Here is a 19978-nt window from a genome sequence, read left to right as displayed (position 1 = left end):
AAACTACAGAAGTAATTACTAATGGCAGCACATTAAGAGAGGCAGCCCTGGAACATTTTTTAAAGTCTAAAGAAATACACTGAAGCCTTGCACTTACTACTTAACAGCCACGTGGGGTGATGTGAGTCATTCACTCTCCCTCCACTTCCTTCTACCTTTGGATCGAGTGGGGGTAACAGTATCTGTCCTATCTTTCTCACAGAACTATTTTCAGGAACAAAGACAGTGTCTGTGATAGTGCTTTGGAGATTACAAAACCCTTGAGAGATACAGCAGGCTATTTCTCCAATCTTTGAAGGTGATCTACTATAAACTTTTTCATTTCTTTCCCTCTTCCTTTTCAGCTTTTTAAAAACCCATTTGATCTAACTTACATATAAAGCACTTTACACTGACTCATTTCTTATTCATGACAAACACTACTACATATACTACTATCATTTCTCCATTTTACAGAAGAGGAAACTGAGGCACAGAGGAAATGGCACAGGCAGGATTCAAACCCAGGCAGTCTGGCTGTACTGTCCTTGCTCTGCACCATGCAGCTCACCTAAAGTTATCGAGCGTTCTATTGACTAATCTTCAGCCATCTTCATTTTATCAGGATCCAAAAAACAAAAGGCAACTTCGTGAGAACCATCTCATCCAAGTGCTGAAAGGAATCTGAGTAGACATCTCAGTAGAAAAGAATCATTTCTATTCTTCCTTTCATTTGATTTCCAAAGGTTCAGGAGACATTTTTTGTCTTCAGAATGCTGTTAGACAAAAGTACAGAATTCTCTGTGTGTGTGTGTGTGTGTGTGTGTGTGTGTGTGTGTGTGTGTGTGTGTCTGTGTCCGTGTCTGTGTCGGGAGTGGGGCAGTGTCACCTCCCTAAGGGTATTCAAAGTCATCTTTTAAATGCAAACTAAAAATTTTTTGGTACTATAGAAGATCTGGTAACAAGGCGAGACTGTACCAAGCATCTAGCCCAGTACCTGACACATCAGGCAATTTGTCGAAGGATTGTAATTTCTGAAAATATTAATTTCTCATCATGCTCAGATCCTAAAATTCTGAGAATAGAAATCAAAAAATATTAGGTAACGGTATTAATCTAGAGCACTGGTGTCTAAACTTTTCATCATGCACCCTTTTTCATAAAAATGAGAGCATGTACTCCTGGTGTGTGTGTGTGTGTGTGTAGATAGATAAAAATTTATATGTACATTAGTGTTTTAAAACACTATATAAAATCTTATGAACATTTAAAACAAAAACATATATTGAAAAATAGTAAATAATGAGCAGAAATATAAGTTCTGGTATTTTCTTTCTGCATCCCAGTGTACAGTCTTGAGCACCTTGAAAGATGCTCACCCCCTACCTACCCCATCACCTTGGGAGACTCATTACATAGGGAATATTGCGTGATTTTAGAACAAGAGCTCCAGGGTCAGGATGCCTGGGTCCACATCTTGGCTCGCCTTTTAACTCTGTGTGACCCTGGGCAAGTCATTCATCTTTCCTGGTCCTCAGTTTTCAAATCTTTAAAATGGAGATAACAGTCCCCACCTCACAGATACGTTGATGCTTAAATAATGTAATGTGTGAAATGTGCTTAGCACAAAACAGCCAATCAATGAATGATGGTTAAACCAGAACTGACATTTAATGCAAACCTCCTTTTTATAAATGGAGAAAATGAAGCCCAAAGACATTACCTGACTATCCAGGCCACACAGCTGGGTATCTCAATGGTTGCCTAGAAGCTACATCTCCTAGCCCCACACCAGTTATCTTTTAACTGTACCCCACTAATTCTAGATAAAATGGAACATACCCCTGGGGGTCCCCAACTTGTTCTCTCTTTACAACACTGATATTGAAAACAAGGGCCAAGACTCCAGTGCCTTTCCTTTGATAACTGTTGGATATTAAATCTATTTAATATCTCCCTTAAACCTGTTCTCACATTGCAATCCATACTCCAATGGTGTGACACCACAGCACATCGAGTCTGCAGCTAGCTCATCACACGCCTGAGTGCTAATACAGACAGCAAGAAGATATTGCTGGGGAAGCAGACAGCTAAGATCTGTGCATTTCAATGATGCAGATTTTTTCTTAAAAAAAAAAAATAAGACCTATTATAAAGTAATAATAAAAGAGTAAGGATGGGGCGTGGGTTGAAGTACAGATGCTACAAGAATGGCAGAATGTTGATAGCTGTTGAAGGTGGGTGATAAAGACATGGGGTTTATTTTAATATTTTATTTGCCTTGTATACCATAATAAAGTTAAAAAAAAAAAAAAAACATGGCAAGGGAAAAAAAGTAGCTGGTGTAGAGGCCTCAAGGACCATGAGGAGATGAAGGCGACAGAGAGGCAGTCAGTGGACTTTGAGAGACATTTTTTTCCAAGTCTGCATTCTCTTCATTGTCAGCTGAGATGAAATATACAAATATTCCTCAATAACAATAACCACACCCACCTTTTCCAAGTCTTAGAAAAACATGAGATGGCCATCAATACAGGTATGGAGGACTGTGGGAATTCACTTTGATAGTAGACAGACTTGCATCCACTCTTGGCCCATCAATGACAAAAAAGACAAACATCCCCCCATTGCCTCTAAGTACTCCTCTACCCTTCTTGGAATGGTCCCACAGACAGGTGTCTCTGAAGAAAACAGCTCTGTCTTCCAGAAGGAGGGCCAGCCATGAGGAGGATCGGATGGCGGGCTGCCGGGAGGATCTCAGTTCCCAGGGTCCCTTATCGCCCCTCTCTCTCCCCTGGGCTGGGGTATACATTCACACCCAACCCAGGAAAGAGGCCTCAGCAGGAAGCTGGGGTGGCCACAGATACCTGAGGCCCAATCAAAGGAGATTAAGACTGAATCTTGAACCTGAAAAGAAAGAGGCCTCAGTACAAACACCACCCGTCAGTGATTCTCACCATTCCTTTCACTGACACTGAAGGGTCTTCTGTACGATACACAGGGTGTTGTACTGGGGTCTCAGTGTGAGCCAAAAGAGTCAGAGCCTGGCCCTGTCCTCAAGGAGATGGCATTCTTGTACAAGAGTCAGACAGAACAAACCAAAAGACCAGGTGATAAGAGCTGGAGCAGACATATAATCAGAGCTCTGGGAGCGGAGGAAGGGCCAGCCGCCTGGATGGCAAGGCTCTGTAGGGGAGATGTGTCGCTGGGGGCGGGGGGGGGGGGGGGGGGGGCGGATCCTGAACAGCCTGTGCTGGCCAGAGAAGGGCATTCCAGGTAAAGACACAGAAAGGCCAAGGCATATTTTTCTTTCATAAGCATACAGGCAGCAGTCTTTTACTCCAAGTAGCACTTTCCAGAAAAGAGGTGCTGATGGAAGAGACCAGCTCCTAAGAGGTTTAGATTCCAATTGTCTGGGCTGTTAATTAATTAACTTTGCAATCCTTTAGTAAAGGTGACGATGGGAGGATCACTCAAAGATAATAAAAGAGTGGATTTTAGAAGATACAGATGCCTATAAAAGTCCCCCAGAAACTCTTGCCCCAGTTTCGTTCGGTTCAGAGAGAAAACACGTGGAAATAGACAGGCAGGAGGAATTATGCAAATTAAAACTGTAATCTTCACCACACTTAATCCTGCAAAAGTAATTATGGTGCTGTCACATTTTACACATCAAGAAACGCTGGTCCAGGATTTCCCTGGTGGGCCAGGATTTCCCTGGTGGTCCAGGATTTCCCTGGTGGGCCAGTGGTTAGGACTCCGCACTCCCAATGCAGGGGGCGTGGCTTTGATCCTAGGTTGGGGAACTAAGATCCAGCATGCTGCACGGTGCAACCAAACTTTTAAATTTTTTAAAAAAAATTCTAAGGAGGAAGCAATTATGATACAACTGTGAGCCATTCTGGGGGTCCTCAAGCAACTTAAATGTCTCAGTAGTCCTCAAATACAGACCACCCACCCTTTGTACCAGGCCTGCTGATATAAAATGCTTTAATCCAGATCTACTATGTCAGAATCTCTGAGGGTGGGGTCCAGAATCCATTGTAGCAAGGCCCCCCAGGCATTGCTTACACTAAAGTCTGTAAACTCATAATCACCGAGTCATCCATTTATTTACTCAACACATATTCCATAAGCGCTCATTATTGGCCAGACAGCGCGGTCCCAGGTACGCACAGATGTAAGCTAGAGCTGGGCAGTGGATGGAGCGTATGGAGAAGGATGTGAGGTGCGGAGAGCGGGCTGTCGCAGGAAGCCCAGGGAAGCCCTAAAATGATTTTTAAATGAACTTGGAGTCGCATGTTTAATTGGAATACATTAGTTTTTCCTACTAAAAACATCAAGAAAACCCTAGAAAGATGTATTAAGAGCAGATGAAGCTGGGCTTCCATGGTGGCGCAGTGGTTAAGAGTCTGCTTGCCAATGCAGGGGACATGGGTTGGAGCCCTGGTCCGGGAAGATCCCACATGCTGTGGAGCAGCTAAGCCCGTGTGCCACAACTACTGAGCCTGCGCTCTGGAGCCCACTATCCACAACTACTGAAGCCCATGTGCCAAGAGCCCGTGCTCCGCAGCAAGAGAAGCCACCGCAATGAGAAGCCCGCACACCGCAAGGAAGGGTAGCCCCTGCTCTCAGCAACTAGAGAAAGCCCACGCGCAGCAACGAAGACCCAATGCAGCCTAAAATAAAAAATAAATAAATTTATTTAAAAGAAGATTTAAAAAATCATTTTATGTAGCCTTGTTATAGGAAATGTTTAGAAATGATTAAACACGTAACTGGTTACATGTATGTACATATACATGTATGTAAATTTAAATGGTACGAATGTTATGACAATAGTAATCGTTAAACAACATAGCAACCAAAAACAGAGATTCTGAAATATCCTTGCATTATTTATGACACTAGGGATAACTCAAACTGTTTTAGTTAAACCAGCGCACAAGAATCTTGCTCTGGTATCACAGACCTTTGCAGTCAATATAATTATCACTGCACATGATCTGGTTCTGTCTGTGACCATCACTAAGAACAGTTTTGGGTAAGCTGGAATTCTCATGAGATTACCAACTATAATAACAGAGGTGTCGGCCGGCAGAGTTATAATTACCGTCTGGAAACTCACTCTTTGTAGATATATTCTGAATACAGGCTTGCTTTACGTTTCCCCCCCAGCGTAACTGCCCAGGTTTCATTTTAACCGTTTAAAAATGTAAACTGAAGAACAAACTAATAATCAGCACTGGAGGTTCCTTGTGCTCCTTTTTCATTTGACTCGGTTAACAAGTGACCTTGAGGTAGGGCTCCTCTCGGTGATTCAGCAAGTCAATGTCATGCAACAGTTAACAGTCTGAGCATTGAATGTGAATGACCTAGACTTCCTGGAAACAGAGGTCTCCAGTTTCACCATGGTGCCACGGTCCTTTAACACTCTGAAGTAAATCAATATTGTAGAAGTCATCAATGAGCTCCATTTCACACAGCCTTGAAAACTCAACAGGGATCTGAGGTACAAGGCGTCATGGAGCATTCATATTTTAGGAGAAAATGTGCATTCAGGTCCCTGGGCCAACTTTAGGAAAAAAAGATAACTCTTATCTACTGAAGGCTGTCCCATTAAAAAAGAGCAACCAGAGGGCTTCCCTGGTGGCGCAGTGGTTGAGAGTCCGCCTGCCGGTGCAGGGGACGTGGGTTTGTGCCCCGGTCCGGGAAGATCCCACATGCCGTGGAGCGGCTGGGCCCGTGAGCCATGGCCGCTGAGCCTGCGCGTCCGGAGCCTGTGCTCCGCAGCGGGAGAGGCCACAACAGTGAGAGGCCCGCGTACCGCAAAAAAAAAAAAAAAAAAAAGGAGCAACCAGAATGTCCTAAGTGGTCCTAAGAGGGAGTTCCACTTCCTCGTTCTCCCCATCCCTGACTCTGTGTCTGAGAAGTCTCTGGTTCCGCCCAGAACACAAGCTCAGCTCCTGAGCAGCTAAGCCTGGAAACAGCAGGGCAGAGGGAAGGGAGCAAAGCAGGAAGCGTTTGCAAAGTAATTGCAAGGTGTTGGATTACAGGTAAGGTTTCTTCTCCTTTTAAGGTCTCCTTTGGGGATATAAACACCTTGGTAGATGAAGTGCTATCCGATTTAAAAATACTAATGCTCACCACTCCCCGGAGCCAAAACATCATACACAGAGCCCTCGAGGTCAGAGGAACAAATTCAAAGAGCCTCTTCCCCCTTAGCTGCAAATAAAACGAAAACTCCTCTACAGTTCCTCTATAGCCACGCCCATCAAGCTCCCTCGCCCTGGGTATTATTTACATGTATGGAGAAGGGGGAAGGGAGCAATTTCTTTAACACCTGATCTAAGCGTCTGGTCTACAGCATGATCTGAGCATTTGGTGATTACAGCTCTAATGCTCTCAACGATCTTAAACAACAACAGCTTCCCATTTTTTGTCCCCTGACTATGCGGAAAGCCTCGTGCGCTAGAGCATCTGACATGAGGTCGTCGTTGTTATTGTTATGATTGTTATGATTATTATGATGACCATGTAGGGGCAGAAAAGTTTTCCCTTCTTCCTTTCTAGGTTCTTTGGCTCGTCTACTAATTAAATTGAAAGAAGACAGATTAACAGGAGAAAGGCAAACAAAAGTTTAGTAACAGGCATACGTGGGAAAGACCCAGGAAAACTGAGTAAGTCTCTGAAATGGCAGAAGTCTGCACCTTAAATATCATCTTCAGCTAAAGCAAAACAAGACTGCGGTGGCGATCAGCTCTGGGAGGTCACCAGGAAAAGCAGAGGAAACAAAGGTGCGGTTGTTATGCAGATTAAAGTCCTCACCTTCTGCACTGATAAGAGCTTCTAGAGATAAGGTCGCACCCCCTCCCCCCCCCACCTTCCTGGAGCAGCTGGGGAGACACCCTTACAAATGGAGATTTCCCTTATACATGTAAATGTCTCTTACAGAAAGGTAACTTCTGCTCGGGTTTTCCAAAGCTTCTCCTGTGGCTACAGCTTCTTAAAATAATCAGCCTCAAATAATCCTTCTGCCAAAGAGACACACGTTGCAGTGGCCAATGTTGCGCCCCTACGACCACCATTGTTATTACTTTAACTGAGGTTCAGAAAGGTTAGGAAACTTGCCTGAGGTCTAGCAGTTAATAAGTGGCCCAGGCAGGACCTAAACTCAGGGGTGTGACTCCAAAACCTCTGCCCATGACCATTAAAAACATCAGAGAAAGTGAAGGCTGGCAGCCACACTCCTCTTCAGGTTACCCTTGAGGCTAACCCTGCCTGAGCTACTCTGATGTAAGAGCCACAAATCGGTTCCAGCAGTAAATCATCTCAATGAAGAACTGAATCATTACATCATTTCAAGGTGGGGATCTCTTGTGACTCGGCGACACAGGAGTCCGCTGGCCCCTGCAGAGTTGGGGGCCTCCCTCTCCCCGCCCCCTTCACCCACCGCCTCCCAGTCTCCTTTGCCCCAAGGGCGGTGCAGAATTCCGTCCACATCACAGACCGGTTGCACAGCAGCCCCCGTTGCAGGGCGGATGGTGCATCTGCTGCAGGGCAGAGAGGGGGGAGGCAACTCGAGAGGAGAGCCCTATTTTTCCACAGTCTTCCGTTTCCAGGCTCACAAAGGGAACCACACGCCGGTCATGAGGCAACCATGTCAGTGGTCTACTGACCTGGTTTAAGGTCTCTTAATTATGATCTATTCTTCAAGGTCCGTGCTCTCTGGCCAGTCACAGGCTGGGGCACACAGGGGCTGAGTGAAGAGTGGAGACGGCCCCGGGCAACCCCCTCCAGAAGTGCTAGTGATGGCTGTGCGGGGCAGTGCCTATCCCAGCCACAGCCCCACCTTATCCCCAAGGAGGGAGCCCTGTTCACTTACAACGCCTCGGCCCCGGCCATCACTATCCCGGGGTACAACTGGGGGACTCAAGAATGGGAACGACGCTACTATATATAAAATAGGTAATGAATGGGAACCTACTGTATAGCACAGGGAACTCTACTCGGTGCTCTCTAATGGCCTACATGGGAAAAGAATCTTAACAAAGAGTGGATATATGTATATGTATGGCTGATTCACTTTTCTGTACACCTGATACTAACACAGCGTTGTAAATCAAATATACTCCAATAAAAATTTTTTACAAAAGAAGAAGAATGGGAACGAGGTATCTAGAAGCCAGAGGGAGACCAGTTCCTGGGCAGCTGAGTCGGGGGTAAACACAGCTGGGGTGAAGTTGATGCGCAGAGACCAGGAACAGGGAAGAGGCTTGCTGTAGAAAGAGCAATGGACCAGGCATGCAGAGAGAAAGAGCTGGGAGGCACCAGCTCACACAGAGGAAGCTGAGAGCGTGAGCGCCAAGGGCCAAGACGGCTTTCGAGTCCCCAACTTCAGTCCCCGGGAGGCTCAGGAATCTTGCAAGTATGAACATGGCTGTGTCCTCTCAACAACTACTCCCCATCTTGGTCCACGCTAACGGGTTCCTGGCCACCAAAGACCTTCAACTAAAACCATCTACATACGCGTATAAAAAAATCTTCCCTAGCATATACTCTTTTCTTCAAGTGTTAACCAATTGTAATTGTGGCCAATCTTTAACTGAAGTTTCTAAGTGAGTGCATCTCAACCCTGGCTGCACACGTGCACGCACAGAAGCACACACACGTGACTGAATACATGCTCACTTATATATATGTACACACACAGATACACACACATGAATGTGTCTAGATACACACACACACACACACACACACACACACACACACACTCTAAGATAAAATCTACCTGGAACTGCTGAAGGGCAGCCAGGGTTGAGATCCACTGTAGAGACTTGAATCCACCAAGTTTCTCCGTGTAGTCAGGGAAAGCAAATTCAAAAACACGAGGTACTTCCTCTGAAAATCATGAAACACAGCCTTACTTAAAGAAGGCACCTCAGAAGCCATGTACAGTAAGTCCCTACATATGAACCAGTTCCGGTCCGAGAGCATGTTCGAAACAAGTCCAACTTGTTCATAAGTCCAAAAAATTTAGCCTAGGTCCCCAACTAACACAGTCGGCTCTATAGTACTGCACTGGAATAGGTTTATAATACTTTTCACACAAATAATACATAAAAGAAACACAAAAAATAAAGAAAACATTTTGACTCTTAACAGTACGGTACCTTGAAAAGTACAGTAGCACAGTACGACAGCTGGCATCCAGGGGCTGGCATCGAGTGAACAGGCAAGAAGAGTTACTGACTGGAGGAGGGGGAGGAGGTGGGAGATGCTAGAGCTGAAGGATCGTCAGCAACAGGAGACGGAGGGCGAGCTGCAACGTCACTCACACCTGACGTGGATGGCACAGGTTCTGGTTCCTTGCTAGAACCAGATGCACATTCGCATCTTTGAAAGCTCGCAACTTGAGGGTTCGTATGTAGCGGACTTACTGTAGTTGAATCCCTTGCTTTTAAAACAATGGAATGTAAAGCCCAGAAGTGTGGAGCGTCTCCCTGCATGAGTGACATCATGGATTAGAGGGACTGCTGGAATTAGAACTAAGTTCCCTAGTTCAAAAAGTTTTGTGTACATCTAATTTTCGCAAATTAAGTCTTTTACAAATCAGCAAACCTATTATTTAAAGCAATCCTGAAAAAAAAATCATTCTGATACCCAATTCACGATCTCCTAAGTGTATCTGTGTTGAGACTTTGGATTCTTGTACCTGAAGCTTCTTCTTTTTTTTTTTTTTTAACATCTCTATTGGAGTAGAATTGCTTTACAATGGTGTGTTAGTTTCTGCTGTATCACAAAATGAATCAGCTATACGTATACATATATCCCCATAGCCCCTCCTCTTGCGTCTCCCTCCCAGCCTCCCTATCCCACCCCTCTAGGTGGTCACAAAGCACCGAGCTGATCTCCCTGTGCTATGCGGCTGCTTCCCACTAGCTATCAGTTTTACATTTGGCAGTGCGTATATGTCAATGCCCCTCTCTCACTTCATCCCAGCTTCCCCTTCCCCCTCCCCGTGTCCTCAAGTCCATTCTCTATGTACATGAAGCTTCTTAAAATGGAGCAGATTTATGGCCTCCAACACTAGCGTAAGCAAAATCCAATAGAAGGTAAATCTGCTGCCACGATGAACAGTAAAATTCCTGAAGCCAGACTCTGGAGTCTTATGCGGGGTTATTAATATGGGTACAGTAGTTACTAAATTTGGAGAGAGGGAGGGAAATGCAAGCAGTAGCAGAAGGTCGGGAGTGAACTTAAGGGTTTGCTCTAAGTGACCTCACGACAGTATCATTCTAAAGACTTCTTCAGAAAATTAAAAAAAAAAAAAAAGAGGGGGCTCTTCCACTAGTGCAATATGCCATTGCACTAGTAGAGTTTTCAGACTGAATTTTAGAAAACTGAGCCTCCAAGATTGCCCTAAATAAAAACAGGAAGAGAAAACCCATTAAGGAGTTATTGACCATTAACACAGAAACATGGAAAGGCTTGTCAGATCTTTGGCATCTGGGTTACTAGAGGAAAGTAAGGCCCCTCAAAAAATAGAACCATGGGAAAGTAAGCTTTGGTGGGATAGGGGTGACAGCGCAGATTCTGTTGTGCTAGAGGAAGAAATCCTGCCTGATGGCATGGCGAGGGCAGCCTGAAGAACCAGGTACAGCCCGAGGGCACTGGAGAAGGGCAGTGGGGACATTAAAGAAACGGCTCTAAGTGAACCCCCAAAACACACGTCACCAATGTCAGTTTCAAAAGGTCTCTTCTTAGGAGTTGCGTTCTTCCTAATGGGATATTTTCACACTGACTGCCTTGAACCGCACACTGATATTCTATTTCCATTCTAGAAAGATCATTGTGCATTCACATAACACATTATTTATAACACATTCTGTTTTCCTTGTCGCTAATCAGTCAAACTCGGGAAGAAATCATGAGCATTCTTCCTTTGATGGCACCGAATTAATTCCCTCTGAGAAAACTGAGAATAAAGAAGTTAGGTCATTAAATTCCACACTCTCGGGAAAGTAGTAACTGTTTTGCTGCTCCCAGGAGAAATCCATCCTGAGTCGTAACTGTAAACAACATTCACAACCAACAGAAGAAGGTGTTTTTCAAGGCCCTCACTACCTGAGGATACCCACGACAGCCTTCCCATGACTTAGGGATTTTCCAATTACGGATCCTGTGAATCACAGATGCAAAAGTTATAAAAGAGCAACACACGGCTACATATTCAAAATGCCTCTAAAATTTAGTCCATCCTTTCACAAAAAAAAGACACAGTTTGAGATTAACGATACTCAAGCAAACCTTAGTGTCTGGTACGATCACAGTATCAATATATATGTGTTCAACGGTTAATGGTTTATTAGCTGAAAGAATGAATGAGTGAAAGAAATAGTAAGTCTCTTGTAACTTGCCTTTTGTACCTAGGCATTTAAAGTTCTTTTTATAACCCCAGCCTCTCGGCTTGCGGGATCTTACATCTTAGTTCCCTGATCAGGGATCAAACCCCGGTCCTGGCAATGAAAGCGCGGAGTCCTAACCAAGAGACCGCCAAGGAATTCCCTGAAAGTTCTTATTTACCTTCCTCTCTCTGCATTTGCCTTCTCTGATGAGGTCAATTTCTCTGCCAGTGTTACCAAATGCCTCTCTCATCCACAGTCATTGCACAAAACAACTTCTGTGAATGGTGACGGGAAACACTAATAACATATTGAATCATAAATACCTCTACTCTCCTGTTTCTCTAGATTAAAATGTTCCAGCCAAAATTCTGTCTAACTTACACCTCATCCTCTGGGTTATTTGCTTGTTTGGGTTTACACCTTCAAATCAGCTTGATTCACTCCCTCTTGAATCACAGGTCCCAATTCCGCAGCCTAAATCAGCTTACATCCGAGAAGACCCCTGAAGGATGTGTGCTGAGGAGGCTTAATCCGCCTACTTAATCCCACCTTAACCAACAGGCAGCCTTTACTGCACAAATTAATCACACCAGCTCAAATGACGACACTACCCTCCAATAAGGCTACATTGATTTTCACAGTGTCCTTTCTACAAATATTTCTAAGTGATTCCAATCCATTCCCTCAATTGCTCGGAGTCACAACATGCTTATAAAGTGTATTAGTAACTCAAATGTAAAACATGCCCTAACCTTCAAGGCCTCCACCATGTTTAGATTCTCAACTGTCTCTCTCTGTTCTAAAACCAACTTTCGAGGGGCTTCCCTGGTGGCACAGAGGTTAAGAATTCACCTGCCGGGCTTCCCTGGTGGCGCAGTGGTTGAGAGTCCGCCTGCCGATGCAGGGGACACGGGTTCGTGCCCTGGTCCGGGAGGATCCCACATGCCACGGAGCGGCTGGGCCCGTGAGCCATGGCCACTGAGCCTGCGCGACGGGAGCCTGTGCTCCGCAATGGGAGGGACCACAACAGTGAGAGGCCCACGTACCACAAAAAAAAAAGAATCCAGCTGCCAATGCAGGGGACACGGGTTCGAGCCCTGGTACGGGAAGATCCCACAAGCCACAGAGCAATTAAGCCACTAAGCTGTGCACTGCAACTACTCTACAGCCCACAAGCTACAAGTACTAAGCCTACGTGCCACAGCTACTGAAGCCCGTGCGCCTACAGCCTGTGCTCTGCAACTGCAACAGGAGAAGCCACCGCAATGAGAAGCCTGCGCATCGTAACGAAGAGTAGCCCCCGCTCGCCGCAACTAGAGAAAGCCCGCGCACAGCAACAAAGACCCAATGCAGCCAAAAAATAAATTAATTAATTAAAAATAAACAAAATAAATAAAACCAACTGCCGGTAGGCTGAATATTGTGTTTGTGCGTGTGTGTGCGTGCGCACGCACGCGTGCATGCATGCACATGTCCCATATGTTGAAACCTAACCCACAGGGTGATGTTATTAGGAGGTGGGGTTTTTGAAAGGTGACTAGGTCATGAAGGTGGAACCCATATGAATGGGATTAGTGCCCTTATAAACCAGCCCAAGAAAGCTCCCTTGCCCCTTCCACAGTGTGAGAAAACGATGAGAAGTCCGCAACCAGAAACAGGGTTCTCACCAGAGCCTGACAATGCTGGCACCCTGATCTCAGACTTCCAGCCTCCAGAATTGAGAAATTTTTGTTGCTTTTAAGCCACCCAGTCTATGGTACTTTGCTACAGCTGTACGAACCTAATAAAACACCAACTTACTTCTTCCATGCTGAGTCCATGCTCTCCCTGGCTCTTTCAAATCCCACCTCTCTTCTACGCCCTTTTCAGTCATTTTTCAAATGCTTAAAATAATCATCTATTGGCCAAATAGCAATGACCACCTTTTTGCCTTAGAATTTACTTCCTCCCCAAACCCTTATTTTAGATTACTGGCCCACTCTACTGCTCATCATTTAGGGAACTTGCTACCTTTACCCATGGAAATACTAGGTGGTATTTGTGTTGGAAGTCCTCCATCAAGGACTGGGCAGCTCACTGGAGCATGCACAGATAGTAATGGAGAAAGGACGAAGAGAAATACAAAAGGGTTACTGTCACTCTTCTGTTCAATACAGATACTTCAATGTTGCAAACATGGGCATATAATAGATACAAAGTGGATCAGACCTCAAGCCAACACATTGTAACCCCTTTCTTTGCCTATGGTTATGCCCATGGATATCAAACCCTAGAGGTAAAACAGATGCAACTCTTTGTAAGAAAATTAGGAAAATTTGAATCTATCCCATCTACTTATGGGGCACCCATATGTGCAACCCATTAAACGAACATTTAATGAGTGTCTCTTATCTTAAGGCACTTTGCCGGTTGTTGGGAAAACAGAAGACAGGGAGGCCTTGCCCTCAAGGAACTTTCAACTTAGTGGGATGCAGTCACACAACAGGACACAGCAACACAGTGCGATAAGTGCAGGTAAAGGAGCTGAGTACCAGGCGCACAGGAATACCAAGGGTCCCAGACCCCAGTCAGGATCCAGACAGGATAGAGAATTCAGGGCATAGGAAAGGGGCATATACAAAAGGCCGGGTGTGAGTATGAGGAGGGAGGGCAAGTACTGGGCTGGGTACTTTGGGGGATGCACGGCACTGACACACACATCTTACATTCCTCCTGGGGGAATAACACCTGAGTGCTGAGATGGAGATGACTTAGGACAGGGTGGGCTCTCCAATCAGTGTTCGGAGCAGTGTTCTGAGTGTCTCTTCTCATCAGGAGATCAGAAAAGAGAAAAATCCCCAAGGAAGACATGAAGGCTGGGGGTGCAAAACGGGATCTGAGGCAGCCGCGGAACAATGGGTACATGGGGCGGCGGGGGGGGAGATCCTGCTGCCGTGGCAATCACCTGAATGGAGCTGTACATGGGCAGAGAAGAGGGCATCTTCCAGGCAAGGTTAGAGCAGAAAAACTACAGAGAGCCGAGAGGAGGTGGTTAAGGGACTGCTTAGCTTCTGAGTCAAGTAACTCCTAGCCTATTAGAATAACAGAGACATGTAAATGCACCTCTAGAGAAATCTGATGAATAGGACTGCATGGTGTGGAAAGAGTACTAAACTAGCAGTCAAGAGACCTACTGCTCTTCCCCAGTTCTCCGTCAGTCAAGTGAGGGTGCACAAGGACAGTGTCCATAAATGATATGGGAAATAAACTTAGTCCTTTACAACCAGCATTCTTTTTCTTCTTCTTTAAAAAAAAATAATATGAAATAAAACAGAATATAGTGGGACTGCCCTGGTGGCGCAGTGGTTAAGAATCTGCCTGCCAATGCAGGGGACATGGGTTCGAACCCTGGTCCGGGAAGATCCCACATGCTGCGGAGCAACTAAGCCCGTGCACCACAACTACTGAGCCTGCGCTCTAGAGCCCGCGAGCCACAACTACTGAGCCTGCACACCACAACTACTGAAGCCCGCGTGCCTACAGCCTGTGCTCCGCAACAAGAGAAGCCCCTGCAATGAGAAGCCCATGCACCACAACGAAGAGTAGCCCCCGCTCGCCGCAACTAGAGGAACCTCGCGCGCAGCAACAAAGACCCAACACAGTCAAAAATAAATAAATATATTTATTTTTAAAAAAAAATAGTCTGCATGTGTATTGCCCACAGGCAAAAATATTGTTTTGTGAGACATTTGCTTCTGATATATAGACACAGATGTGTATGTGTGCACTTGATCTAGATGTAAAATGTGTTTCTTATTGTGGGGTCACAAACCAAAAAAGTTTGAAAAGCACAGGACAAGAAGATGTGAAAGGTTTCTTCAAATCCTAAGATTCTCACTTAGCCTTTAAGTTCTAACCTATTTTACAGGTGAGTAACTCAATCTAGACATGAGTTCTGGTATAAAGTTAAATAAATCCCGGGCAAAGTGAAGCTATACCAGCACATAATTCAAAATTTAACCTTACCTAAAACAATGCCCTTAATTAAATTAAATATGACAAGTCTCCAGGAAATAACTATGCCTCACATATGTTGTAACACAGACACACCTGCATATTCAGAGCAAAGGGTTAGCCTTACATCTGAAAGGATTTCATTCTAATCCAGACACGCATATCTGAAAGGATTTCATTCTAATCCAGACAGGCACATACAGGAACAGTGTTCTGCAGAAATTTTATCATAAAACCTATTCAAGGTAGGATTTTAATGTTTCACTTTAAAAAGATCTAATGCCAACCCTTATTTTTAATACCTTTACCAACAGCAAATTCTAGCAATCTATTGATTGTGTGTGACACACATACTTTTGAAACCCTTTACTGGAACAGGTGGCTTTTTAACTTGTAGATTCTGACTCAGTGTCTCTGCCTATGGTACCATCTCAGCCTAAACCACTTTCAAAAAGCTATCATCCAAATGAACTTCAGGACTTCAGGAGAACATGAATAAGCAACTTATTAAATCCTAAGTACTTCCCTGTTGGACAAGTCATTTTCCCAGAAAGGCACAGGGTAATTTATGAGCATATGTATGGAGACAAAAATCACTAATGTTGGCAGTCTGTATGAGCCGAGCAATCACATTTTAGATAAAGACTATACGTGTCAAGAGCCGTAACAGTGCCAATTGAACTTATTCTGGGGACTCTTTCATCTGAAGCAATCGGATGTCATAGGAGACATGATCTCAGGTATTTTCACCATCCCTGCTACCAGGTGGCCAGGGCAAAATCAGATACCCAAACCGGACCACAAACAGGGGACACGACTTGCCCACTTACCAGACTTCTGCCTCACTCGGACTAACACTCAAGTTTTGTTTGCTGGTCTTACTAGGTCTAGCCCTGAAACCACGCCCCCAATTTCTGCCTTGCACATAAAAGGCCCTTCCTCGATAAAATACTTTGTCGTTCTCCTGTGAATGCTAACTCAAGGTCAAGAGATTCCCCAAACCCTGTAACGTAAGATTCCAACTCATCCTGGGTTTTTACTGAGGCTCTGAGGAAGATGCCAGGCCCACAGGCACGAGCTAACTCCCTGCCCGCAGTGCCAGCTACTCAACCCCACCAGGAGGCAAACTTCACACCACCCGACCCTGCGGCTGACTCCACGGATGCCCAGACACGGCCCCGCCGAGCACTTTACAACCTGAACGTCTTTTGGAAGTCTTCCCGTCTCGCCCCCTGATTTTACAAGGAAGGAAACAGAGGTATGAGACTCGCGCGCCTTACCCAAGGTCACTTCAGCCTGAGGACCTCCAGCCTCTGGCTGCCAGCTCACACAAACTAAACGCGAACCAAGCTGTTTCTGCCCGGTATTTAAGCACCCCAACGTTGCCACTTGCGGTAACCAGAACCACAAAAGACCCAGCCGGTGGATCGGGGGCACCCGGGCGCGCCAAAGCAGGCAAAATCCTCCGAGTCCGAACTCTCCAGGAACCCGAGGGCTGGCGGAGTTTTTGGAGGGGGTGAGAGAAAGCCAGGGAGCGAGAAGAAAAGAGAATTCACGGCGGCCGCGGGGCGGCGGGTGGGGTGGGGGGGTCTCTGCTCGCCCACAGCCCCGGACGAGGGGCCCCTTTCCTCTCAGGCCGCCCCAGAGGCCCCCAGGGGACCCGCAGCCCGCCTCCCCGCAGTGGCAGGCCAGGCCTGGCGACCGCCGCCGGGCTCACCGGGTGCGTAGCGCCTGCCACGCGGCGTCGATGTCGGCGTAGAGGTTCTTTTCGGAGGGCTTGCCCGAGCTGACGCCGTAGCCCGAGTAGTCGTAGGAGAAGATGTTGCAGTTGATGCGCGAGCCGAGGCCGATGTAGAAGCTGCACATCTGGCCGAGGTCCACGGCGTTGCCGTGCGAGAAGAGCAGCGTGTAGCGGCTGGAGGGCGCGCAGCGCACGAACATGCAGCCGAGCCGGTTGTCCCGGGCCGTGCGCGAGAAGAAGACCTCGACGGCGTCCAGCTCGCGCTGCGAGTACTGCCAGTCGGCGCGCTCGCTCAGGTGCAGGCTGCACGCGCCGGGCCCCGAGCCCGCGCCCTCCTCGGGCTGCTGCGGCGCCGGCTGGGCCGCGGCGGTGGCGGCGGCGGCGGCGGCGGCCGAGGCCGGGGCGGGGGCGCCGGGGCCGCGCTGCTCGGGCGCCAGCACCGTGTAGGTGGGCTCGGGCGGCAGGAAGGCCAGCTTGGCGGCGATGCGGCTCGGGCAGGGCGGGCAGCAGAAGAGCCAGCACAGCTCGCCCAGCGAGAAGCCGTTCATCCTGGGGCCTGGCTCGGGCATCGGGGCGGCCTCGAGCCCGCCGCCGCCAGTACGGCAGGCAGGCAGGCAGGCTGGCTCGGGTGCGAGGGCGGGCGGGCGCGCGGCGAGGAGCGCGCGAGCAGAGCACGGAGGGCGGCTGCTGCCCGCCCGCCCGGCGGCAGGAGGACGGGGGGAGGGGAAGTGCAGGAGGAGGGAGGCGGGGCCGGCCCGGCGGGCGCCGAGCTTAGAGTCGGGGCGGGTCAGCGGCGGCCCCGCGGGCCGGGCGAGGCGCGGGCGGCTGGGGCCCGCGCGCTGCACACAAAGCGGGCGGCGGCGGCGGCCATGCCGGCTCGAGCGCACCGCCCCCAGGCCCCCGCTCCCGCACGAACGCCGCCGCCGCCGCCGCCACTTCCGGGTTACCGAGCGCCCGCGCCCCGGCCGGGCCCCGGCGCCGGGCTCAGCATCTGGGCGGGGCTCCCCGGCCACCTCCTCCGACTCCGCGTGTGAGGACGCGGGCACCTGCTCTGGCCTGGGAAGCGAGTCCTCCTTTCCGGGACGGACCGGGGCCCGGAGCATGGGGCGCCCGGCTTAGGTGTCTGCGTGGGGGGCAAGGGGGCAGATCCCCAGAGGGGGCCCTGGAGGGGGCGCCGGCACCTTTAGCCCCCTGGGAAGCACGACCTGGGGCCGACAGGGGCTCTCCGGGAGCGCAGGGACCCGGAGGAGCGGGGCACCCGGGCTTAGGCACGTGGGGCAGGTGGGCCGATCCCCAGGCCGGACAGTGGAAGTGGCGCGCGTATCCTCCCCGATCGGACCATTCCCCTCTCTCCCCTCCCCCTGAAATTCCCTTCCTCAAATCCAAGTTTTCTCATGCATGGAGGTTCTTGGGAATCTATTGAAAATTTAACGAGTGGAAGAGAGTTGGAATGAACCTGAAATACTTGACTCTTTGGGTCCATGGTGCTTTCTGAACTGCCTCTTCCCAAAGTCTCAGGACCATAAAGGGTACTGGTGGTGTGGGATAGAGCGGCGATCGCTGTTATTTCCCTGTTACAGGAGGCTGTTTCTGCATATGTAGCCACAGTATTGCTTTCCTAGGGACATGACTGGGCCTTTAGTAAATCCCGGTATCTATAAAAGTCAGCTACTATAACAGGGCCGCACTGTATAGTTAGCAATATATCACGTGGCCGTTGTCATTTCTAATCCCACGGGCAGTAGATTTTCTAGTAGCAGCTAGGCGTCCTTTACAGTGCTAGTTTCTCAAGTCTTGTTTCTCGGGCCCCGGATTTTTAATGGTCTTAATCAGGAAAGATTTTATAATGATTTATATCCATTGTAATCTTGGCATGCACCTTTAAGTGATTTTTCCCCCCTCCAAATATTACTCTCAGTGCCTTGAGACTGAGTAAGCTCCGGTGCCAACTTCGCAGAGCCTTCTATCCTTCCTTTCTCCTCCTGAATTGGCAGCTAAATTCTCTTTCAGGAATTGACAGGAGATACCCTTCCTGGACTGCCAGCAGGGCAGCTAAACACATGGAGGTTGCCAGCATCACCACTCTGGATCTGTTGTTTTAACTCACAGACATCCAGGAGAATTTAAACATTGTTGTGGCTTTTGTGGAAGGTGTTTTTTAAATTTATTTATTTATTTTTTTGTGGTATGCGGGCCTCTCACTGTTGTGGCCTCTCCCGTTGCGGAGCACAGGCTCCGGACGCGCAGGCTCAGCGGCCATGGCTCACGGGCCCAGCCGCTCCGCGGCATGTGGGATCTTCCCAGACCGGGGCACGAACCCGTGTCCCCTGCATCGGCAGGCGGACTCTCAACCACTGCGCCACCAGGGAAGCCCCGAAGGTGTATTTTTTTTTTTTTTTTTTTTTTTTTTTTTTTTTGCGGTACGCGGGCCTCTCACGGTTGTGGCCTCTCCCGTTGTGGAGCACAGGCTCCGGACGCGCACCGCTCCGCAGCATGTGGGATCTTCCCAGACCGGGGCACGAACCCATGTCCCCTGCATCGGCAGGCGGACTCTCAACCACTGCGCCATCAGTCGAAGGTGTATTTTTGAGCACCTTCATCTAAATGAATTTACCCATACTGATTTCTTTTTTCTTTCTTTCTTTATTTGGCTGTGTTGGGTCTTCACTGCTGCACACGAGCTTTCTCTAGTTGTGAGCAGGGACTACTCTTCGATGCGGTACACGGGCTTCTCATTGTGGTGGCTTCTCTTGTTGCGGAGCACAGGCTCTAGGTGCACAGGCTTCCGTAGTTGCGGCACACAGGCTCAGTAGTTGTGGCTCACGGGCTCTAGAGCGCAGGCTTAGTTGCTCTG

General features: G+C 48.1%; 1 protein-coding gene across 1 annotated transcript in view; it reads right to left on the bottom strand.

The window, feature by feature from the left end:
• The window catches only part of ABHD17C (abhydrolase domain containing 17C, depalmitoylase), a 56746-nt gene extending 38852 nt beyond the window's left edge, over positions 1–17894 (bottom strand). Inside the window, exon 1 of the mRNA XM_060157345.1 lies at positions 17101–17894. Within this exon, the coding sequence (XP_060013328.1) occupies positions 17101–17693 (593 nt within the window). The 5' untranslated portion in view covers positions 17694–17894. The remainder of the gene's footprint in view (positions 1–17100) is intronic.
• Between the last annotated feature and the right edge of the window lie 2084 nt (positions 17895–19978).

Source organism: Lagenorhynchus albirostris, chromosome 1 (genome assembly GCF_949774975.1).
Source record: "Lagenorhynchus albirostris chromosome 1, mLagAlb1.1, whole genome shotgun sequence".
NCBI lineage: Eukaryota > Metazoa > Chordata > Mammalia > Artiodactyla > Delphinidae > Lagenorhynchus > Lagenorhynchus albirostris.
Note: the sequence above shows the minus strand (reverse complement) of the source record. Positions and strands in the feature narration are given on the sequence as shown.